We start from the raw sequence: 9,677 nt of genomic DNA on the forward strand, positions 1-9,677 counted from the left end.
CCCCCCCCAGAGCCAGGGCTCTTTGTGCTACATCAACAGGGCTGCCCCTGTCTCCCCCCAGAGCCAGAGGGATCATCAAATAAAAAATGACTGTTGCCTTTGGTAGCCATCTATTTCTGAAGAAGCCGCAATATATCATTCTAAGCATGGAAGATGCACCCATGGTAAAAGAGAAATGTTCTGTCCTTGTGGAGTTTACATAAAAATGGGATCAGAGAAGGGCATTCTACATATAGTTAAGAACAAGAAACCCAAGCCTCAACGCAACCTCCAAGGTCAGGGAGTGCAAGTACCATCAGGTCCCCAAGATAATTTTCACTGTGGAAAAGGATTTCTACATAAATGACTCTCTCCACATAACTTCATTTCTGTAAAGTCCCCAGATCTTTTGATCCCAGCCTTTGTTGACATCTTCATATAATTGACAGTGAGTTACCTGATTTGGGTTCCAAGTCAATTGCTGATATAAATCATATTCTCATACACTGCTATCTTCTGAAATTGCAGAAACAGGCAAAAAAAGCAATTTGAAAGCCTTCAACTTTATACTACAGTTTAGGCACTAGCTCCAGAGTTTTCTGTTAACTAACAAAAATCAATGAAGAAAGCTGACATCATGACAGTTATTTAACATTCAATTCTCATGAGCTAAGATATCTAATCATTCAAGACAGGACTGTAAAGATGCACTGTCATCCAGGTCTACCAAGTACACTCCCTGGCATCTTTGTGCTTCTGTTTAGAGTGGATGCTTCATCTTATACAAAATTGCCATCCCTTTTTATTATCACACTTACTTGTCTTCCATATTCCTGCCAAGAACCAAACTCATCCATCCAGTACCAAACCCAGTCAGTAGTGAGAATGAAATGCGGGGGTTTGGTGACTGAAGAAGCGGTGGAGAGCCTGCGAGCCACAGTACTACCAAACTTCATGGAATCAAAGTCTAAGTTAACCAAGCGTAAGCCAGCAGCTGACTCTGTGTACACTATCCTGGAAAAGAAAATGAAGAGCAGATTAAAATTTCACCAATTAAACAACACAGGTGATTCTGCTTCCACCTATGAGAATATAGATGTGCAAATAGTAAATATGTTGTACAGTTGTAGAAATGTTTCCAGCGGCAGGGAAACCTGCTTTACAAGATTGTCACCTCTGCTCTGTGAAAATCAGGATGATACAGAAGACGGGTTATCATGAAAATCCTTTCACTGTAAAATTCAGAAAATGCTGACTCTTCTTCAAAATAATTAAGACTGGAGATGTGGCTAGGGCAGAGCATTGGCCTAGCATGAACCAGTTTGATCTCCAAGACTACAAAAATAAAATGTATTACTAAGCTGTTAAAAAAAAAAAAAGAAGAGAAATCCTTAGAAAACAGAAGCAACAACAGTTAGCCTATACTGAGCATTTGCCAACCCATGCATAAAATAATTTATGTATAGCATAGTCAATCTTTACAGTCCTATGGGATGAGGCTAGTATCTCCATGCAACAAATGGAAAAACAAAAGCCCATGAGAGCTAAGAAACACATCTGAGCAACAACAGCCAGCAGACACGGGATGAAGGAGATAGTCTGGCCGCACAGCCTACATGGCTAGCCACCAGTCCAGGCTCCTTTCTAAACGTGATACTGCTCCAAGACCAAGGGGAGTGAGGACAGGGTCAATGACTAATGACATATTTTTAGCAGCTAAGGCAAGGAGGTGGGGGACACATGTGAATGCAAAATCCGGGGAAGAAAGGAGGCCACATCTAAGGAGAGATTTTTTTCCCCCTTTAGATACTGAACTGGGAATTTCACAGCATTCCTCAATTGAGCTATACCCCAGGTCTCTCTTCATTTTGAAGCAGTCATTAAGTTGCCCAGGCAGGTCCTGAACTTGTGATCCTCCTGCCTCACCTTCCCAACTAGATGGGATTACAGATCTATTCCACAGACTGAACTCAGAAGACATACTTCTAGCCAGACCTGGTAGCGTAGCACACACCTGTAATCCCAGTACTTGGGAGGTCTAGACAGGATCAGAGGTTCAAGGTCATTCTCGGCTACACAGAGTTTGAGGTCAGCCTGGGTTACTTGAGAGTCCATCTGGACAAAAGAAAGATGGGTGTGCTAGAAGGAAGGACAGAGGAGAGAAGATAGACAGACTTCTGTATAGCTAGGTCCCAGGAACATGCCATGCTAAGGCAGTCAGGAAGGACACTCAGCTGTATGCACATTGGCTTTGGAGAGAAGAGGAAAACCCCCTCAGGACTCTCAACCAGTCAAGCCTCACACAAGTTTTAGACTGTTGCATACTTCTTTATCGGAATTAGCTGTAAAGATATTGGTTTCCAGAAAAGCAAACGTCAATTTCTTGGAGGAACTCACCTCACAAAAATTGCCACAAATAAAGTTTCATCAAACATATCTCAAAATCAAATCAAACAACACATGTGGGAAAAGACTCCATGAGAAAATGTAGCTGACAACAAACAGAATCAGACTACTGAGGCTATCAACTAGCATTCTAAGATACAAATACGTGTAAAGTGGTTCTTTTTAGCTAGTTATCAAAAGCCTAAGTTAGGATTATAAGACTAAAAAAATTGGTCAGGTAATCTTGATGAAAACATTTGAATAAGTAATATAATATCATAGATTTTAAAGTCACAGACGGACTCACTGGATCTCATATGAGGCTGAACTAGTAGCCTGGGACTCTGAGAAGAATTCCCCTAAATGCAGCAAAGAAATGAAAAGCAAATGAAAGAGAAGGTAGGAGAATAAAGAATAAAGCAAAGAACTCTCAGTCTACCACTTCATCAGGATCCCAGCAGCAATTCTAGAGGAGACCAAGGCTCAGAAAGTGGGCATGTGTCTGCATAAAAATTATAAAGACATAATTCTCCCCAAACTCACAACAGTCATGGAATTTCAAATAAAAAATACAGCAGAATTAACTGTAAGCTGATGAAAATTTTAAATTCCTAAAGACCAAAATAGCAAGAACCAGAAGCAGAAGCAGCAGCAAGAGGAAGAGGATGAGGAGAGTAGCGAGGAGGAGGAAGAGGAGCCTTTGTCTTCCCAGATACCAGAACTTAGTATTACGCCCCAATAGGTAAAAGAGATAGTGTGGGACTGATTCAGACAGGCACTGACCAGAGGCCGGAAATAGACGGACACAGTGACCACCACAGGAGGCACTGGAGACGAATGTAGAAAAGATGATATTTGACAACAAATATCAAAATGAGCTGAAATGAGCTAAGGTGTGTTAACATTTTACCAAATTTGGCTCTCTTCTGGTGGTTTCAAAAATGAACTTCCAGAAATGAGTAGTCATGAGCTTGTATAATGAGCATATTCAGTAGTTTTAATTTTATGGCAAGTATTTTAATCACGAACAAATTAATTAAAACTTTTCAAAATAGGTATTAAAGAAACTGGTGATTCACCTAAGAATGAAAAAAAAATTTAAATATAGCGTTATACTTAAAATGTTCACTTTTAGAAGAAAACTCAGGAGAATTTCTTTTTGTTTTTAGAATGATTTCTTAAGATACATAAAGTACAAAACCATAAAGGGAAAGGTGGATAAATATTTCTCTGCATTAAAGGCACTATCAGCTGAGTAAAAGCGCTAATTTTTTTAAACTCACATTTAATATGCAGAAATGTAAAGACTGCTTCAAAAGTAAATGGATAGGTAAAAACATGGCTCTCTTTATTCGCAAATGCAATTAAGGATGGACACTGCACAGCAAATGAACCCTAACAGCTAATGGACACGTGGAAATCATGGCTAAACAAACTGAGAAAACATTTTACACTCTTGACTGGTTAGTATGTAAATGGTCAACAGTACCAGTATCAGGGAGACACATCATTAAATACTGCTAAGGGACTGGGAAGTACTATGATCACCTGGAAGACAATCTGTTATCATCTGACAAAGCCAAGGACAAACACAGCAGATCTCCCGGAAGACCCCTTTGGAAATTCTCCCAATAGAAACACACATATGGTGCACAGAAGATTGGCCCATACCAGAAGTATTGAACTGATGTGAAAGTACAACCCTGTAATGCCAGCCCTTGGGAGGTGTTGGCCAGACTGACAGTTTATGAGCAGCCTATGCTGAAAAATGAGATCCTGCCTCAAAAAGGAAAAGAAAAGAAACCACAATGCTGTTAGACTCCAGGCATTTCAGCACACAGCAAACCGTTCAACTTTTAGGTCCAAGAACTAACAAAACTAATCTACGGTGAAAGAAGTCAGTGAAGACAGCTTGGGAAAGTGAGCTGAATGAAGAACCTTCTAGAGTGATGAGATACTGTATCTCAATCAGACTACTGGCTACAAAAGCAAATATATTTGTCAAAAGTCACTGAGATGTATACTTAAAATATTTATGCACAACACTGTCTAAAATTTTCTTCAAGTAGAAAGATTATGGGTGGTATGTGAGCTATTTAATCTTCCTAAGGAGAATAATTTGCTTCACAATTTTAGTCAATAGCAATTTGCACATATGCACTCTAAGTTCAAAATCGTTTTAGACATTCAAATCCTCTTTTTAGGAGGCTCAGCAGTTAAAAGCACTTACTGCTTTAACAGAGGATGAGGGTTTGGCTCCCAGTACCCATAGTGGGTAGCTCACAACTGCCTGTAACTCTAGTGCCAGGGGAGTCAATAATACTCTTTTGTGACGTCTGCAGGCACTCACATGCACACACAGACACACAGACACACATAGATATAAACAATAATGAAATAAATTCCAAACCCTTTTTTTCTTTTAATAAAGGTTTATTTATTTTTATTTCTTGGGTGCAATATTTTGTCTACATGTATTCACCACATAGTGCAGTGTCTGAGGAGACCAGAAGAGGGCATCGGACCCTCTGCAAGACAGTTCTTAGTCACCAAGTGGGTTCAGGAACCGAGGCAGGGCTCTGCCAGAGAAACATATGCTTGCTTACCTACTCGGCCACCTCCCCAGCCCACGCCCAAAATAAGATTTTTTAAATTATCTTTTTAGCAACATATTGCAGCACGTCGTTCTAACACAAGCTAAGGTTAAATATTTAAAAGAAGGCTATCTGAGACTTCTGTTTTCACTATGATTGGCTGAGTGAAATGCTAAAAAAAAAAAAAAAAACTTAAAACATTCAGGTTAAACAGTTTAGCTGTGACTTTCCAGAAAAGATTTTATCATCTGGATTATCTGCAATAATAAGTAACTGTTTCTGTGATCAATCCTAGCAGCAAGTAAGTGAAGTTACCTGGTCTTGGTACCACCTCTTTTCTCATGGCTCCTTCCTAAATGGAGGAAAGTAGGAGAACAGACAAGCCAGTATAAACTCAGGCTTCCATCTCCAGATCAAACTTACATGATGGTGCGTGTGCATCTGCGTGCACACATACGCATGCATGTTCATACTATTGTTTAACTAAATCCCTTATGCTGCGAACACACGCTGGGCACAAAGTCTGGATGAGGGTAACGTTTTCATTCTCCTACCTCTCTTTACTGGGATTACTATATGCCTCTTCAATAAGCTCCATGTTGTACAAATCCTTCCATTTGCCTCCATCCAAGAACTGCCACCGATACGGCAAATGAAAATGAACTCGATAGCACTTATCTAAAACAGAAACAAAGTAGTAAGATACCCTAATAAACACTGTGTCCCCACCCTTCAATTGTCAATGGGAGTGGTCCTGATCACTGACCTGAGAACATTCTGGGAAGTTATGAGGAAGTTGGGTTTTGTTAGTGCAGTTCTACCTGGACATTTACATACTATGGTTCTTACTAAGTGTGTCTTCCCTTTAAATGGAACATTACAATGATGTTTTAAATAAAAAATGTGTTAGTCTAGAATGTCAGATTCCAGATTTTAGAATCCATCCCAGAATCTAGCTTGATGGCTGAGGCCTATAATCTTAGCTACTTGGGAGGCTGAGGCAGGAGTTCAAAGTAAAAACGGGGTTGGAAATACAGTTCAGCGACAAAGAACTGTATTAGACAAAAACCTTAGGTTCAATTCCTAAGAGGAAGGAAGAGAAGGAGGAAAGGAGGGAAGGAGGGGAAAGAGATGAATCCATTCAACCTCACACATCCCACTGAAGGTGGTTTGAGATATCCTCTGGGTATCTGCTAAGAGACTCACCCCACCCATGTCTTCACATGTATTACTCTGTCCAACAGTATCCATGTCCTCCCCTCTATTTTCCTGTCTTCTAAGTGCCACAGGGCTCACTGCCCTCCATTTCAAGCATGCATGCGGCTTCATCTTGGCTTATGCTGGCTGGCTGGCTCTGACACTTCCTTTCAAAAGCTCTGTGAGTTTCTGATGCATCTGTACAGAGATGGTGTGTGTGTGGGGGGGGGGTACTGGAAAGGAAAAAAGGCCTAAGGCAGTTCACTGCATTCTGACATGGAGATATAGCCAAGAAGTAAACTATTAGAAAGATACTCATCCAGGTGCAGAATGTTTCTATATACAAATTAGGAGACAGAGAGATTAGTAGTATTCTAACTATACATATGCAATATTTCTTGTAGAGGAATGAGAAAAGACTTCCAACATTTTGCATGCTTCTAATTGAGTATTACGCATGTATTTATTATATAGTCTTCAAAAGTAAGCAGCGGGGTAAGTGAAACAAGGAAGGTCCAAGTGTGCTAGTGCTATATAAGAACAAACCGAATATACACATGCACTTAGTATAGAGACATGCACACCAGTACCTGTGTAACATCTTTCTAGACAGACACCCAAGCACCAGGAAACCATCATTTGTTCTTAGAGGACCTACCTGGCTGCTAAGGAAAAGGTGATTAAGATTCATTTCTTATTAACTGCAGCTAATCCATTTTAATTTGTAGTTTAAAATAATGAATTTAAGCTAATTTAACACTTAAAAAATTAAAATTTCCTAAAATCTGTACATTCTTTCTCAATGTCAGATCTTTCCAAGATTCTATAAAAAGTGGGGGAGTGCCACAGAGGAACATGTTGACATTGCTAGGGCTTGTCAAAGAACAGGCCAGTAGTTTTTTGGTTTGTTTTTTTTTTTTGGTTTTTTCGAGACAGGGTTTCTCTGTGGTTTTGGAGCCTGTCCTGGAACTAGCTCTTGTAGACCAGGCTGGTCTCGAACTCACAGAGATCCGCCTGCCTCTGCCTCCCAAGTGCTGGGATTAAAGGCGTGCGCCACCAACGCCTGGCGGGCCAGTAGTTTTTGCAAAGCAAAAAGGAGCACTAGGTCAAGGGGCCTCAGAAAACAAGCTGGGGGTGTCCAGGCAAGGAAATCTCGTAAATTCAACAAGGCAGGGCATGGACACCTTGGGGCCTTGCAGCTCCCTGACTTGTACAGAGTCTGGCCTTATATGGCTCATTCTAGGCTCAGAGATCTACTGGATTCTCATAATGAAGCACTGGGCCAGGCTGAAGTTATGGTACAGAGGCTGTGGCCAAATCAGAGTTCCTATTCCTTCCTTGAGGGCACTAAAGGAAATGATAAGAAGTGAGCAGAAAGCACCCAAGTGTTGAAATGTTATGTTGATAAGCTCCAAGTACAGGCAAATCTTGGGTGGCCCAAAGAAAAACTCCCTGAAGAAAACACTTCCTAGCGAACAGTAACTCCCTCGTGCCCACTAAACTGAGGTCTCAGAAAGGATCCAGGAACCCAGGGCTGTGGCTAACAGCAAGCTTGGAACTGGATGGACAGGCCAGGATTCTCACAGGCGGATGGAGAGGCCACCTCGACCACAGCAGCTGGCGAGAATTTTGTCACAGCAGTAGGAACAGAAAGCAACCCTTCCATGGCTATCTTCCCTAGTCCTCCACCCTATTTATCAGCTTTCTTGTTTCTCTTCTAATGTTCTCCAACTCACGGCAATCCAGGCTCTAGGCTTCCCAGGTGAGTTACATAAACGGAATCAATTTGGAAAGCAAAGCACCCACATTCACCTCCCCTCCCTCCCTGTATCTCTTGGGACAACAGGAGAAAGGTAAAGGTAAAAAGTACTTGGACACAATGAAAAGTACTACAAATAAAACAGGATCATTTAAGAACCCTTAAAGTACAAAGCAAGCAGAATAAAATCTAAAGAAAGAGAGAGGAAAGCTAAAAATAAATAAATCTTTTAAAAACAAGAATGAAGGGGCTATAGAGATGGTTCAGTGGTTGCTCTTCTAGAGGACCCAGGTTTAATTCCCAGCACTGATATGGTGGCTCAAAACCTTCTGTAACTCCAGTTCTAAGGAATCAGATGTCCTTTTCTGGCCTCCTTGGGCACCAGGCAAAAACTAGGTGCAAAGACGTACATGCAAGCAAACCACCCCATCCACATAAAATAAATAAATAAAATTCAATTTGAAATAAAGTATGTAAAACAAGTGGCACAACATCCACCAAGTGTTGACCATGAGGAAAGGATGAAGGGCTTTCTGTTCTGCCTGTATTCTCTAACCCCTTCACAAAGTGAAAATATTCATGAACTGCTTGTGTGACATCTAAAGACTAAAAATGGAACAAAACATTTTGGTGGCTACAGTCACAGAAGCTGAGAAAGAATCTTCAGTCAAAGGCTAAGCTGTCAGTGAATACAAAGCTTTTGTGAAAACACTGACCCACATAAGAATTACTGTTTGTGCTAAAGGGTAGGCAAAGGTTCCAAGCAGGGACCACTGGCCTGATATGAAGCCCTGAGCAATCCCCCAAGTGCTAACACAAGTACTTCCTCCTCTTCACTGCGGTCTTCCGAGTTTCTGAGACTCCCCTAGGCCTACTGTCACCCTTGAGAAGTAGTAATTATTTTAGCTTCCACTAGATTAGTAGCCCTATTTCTGGAAGTTCTATGGTCACTTGACACTCACCTGGTTCAGACCCAGATTGCTATATTTCCAAAAGCTTATCTACAGCTTCATTTTCAAAAATTCAAATAATTCCTTCCATTCTCAACAGGACAGATTCAGAACTAGTTTGGCAAGACCCCTCCTCTCTTTAGGGGTGCCTCAAAGCAGTTCCAGAATGAGAAGCAGTCTCCCTCCCATGCGAGGGGAGAACAGCCTCTAACTTACCTTGAAAGCTACAACTCTTCCGAATGTGGTACAAGCAAATCTGATCACTCTCCTCCTGACTAGGAGTGCCTGGTGACACAGAACCTGAACTCTCTTTTCTTTCTACAAAGAAAAAATACAAAATAGGTCAGCGTCCATTGATGCTTTTCATGTAGGATTACAGTACTGCATGGCAAAAAGAAAGAATCTGTTCATCTCTCCACACACTACCAAAGTGGTCTAGGCAAACTGACAGAACCTACCCTTAAAGGATAAAAGTACCCTGACCACACAGGTAGGCACCTGACTTTTACGGTGAGTCCCAGAACACTCAGTCATACAGCTTTTTACTAAACCCAGAACATTACAGAGGGGTATTTTTTTTGCAACTGTCCATCCAAGTCACTAGGAAAGGAAAAATGGAAGGGCATTTTAAAAATTATATTTAGTTTCTATAGTAAATACTTGTCAATGAAGTCTTTAGAACTGGGTAGTAACAATAAAAAAGGTAATATATGGAAAGTTTTCATCTTCAAATACAATATTCTTAATTTTAGTTTATTTATAAGCTCTTTAAGACAGGCATGCTAAGTTCTTTCTTTCTTTTTTTTTTTTTTT

The 9,677-nt window shown here is 40.7% G+C and overlaps 1 protein-coding gene across 1 annotated transcript in view; it reads right to left on the reverse strand.

Annotated features, from left to right (window-relative positions):
• Parp12 (poly(ADP-ribose) polymerase family member 12) overlaps positions 1-9,677 on the reverse strand; it is a 39,446-nt gene that overhangs the window by 15,248 nt on the left and 14,521 nt on the right. Inside the window, exons 4-6 of the mRNA XM_005365851.2 lie at positions 9,081-9,182; positions 5,513-5,636; positions 798-993 (exon numbers count right to left, since the gene is read on the reverse strand). Coding sequence (XP_005365908.1) covers positions 798-993; positions 5,513-5,636; positions 9,081-9,182 — 422 coding nt within the window. The remainder of the gene's footprint in view (positions 1-797; positions 994-5,512; positions 5,637-9,080; positions 9,183-9,677) is intronic.

The sequence above is a fragment of the Microtus ochrogaster genome, unplaced genomic scaffold (assembly GCF_000317375.1).
Source record: "Microtus ochrogaster isolate Prairie Vole_2 unplaced genomic scaffold, MicOch1.0 UNK4, whole genome shotgun sequence".
NCBI classification, from domain to species: Eukaryota; Metazoa; Chordata; class Mammalia; order Rodentia; family Cricetidae; genus Microtus; species Microtus ochrogaster.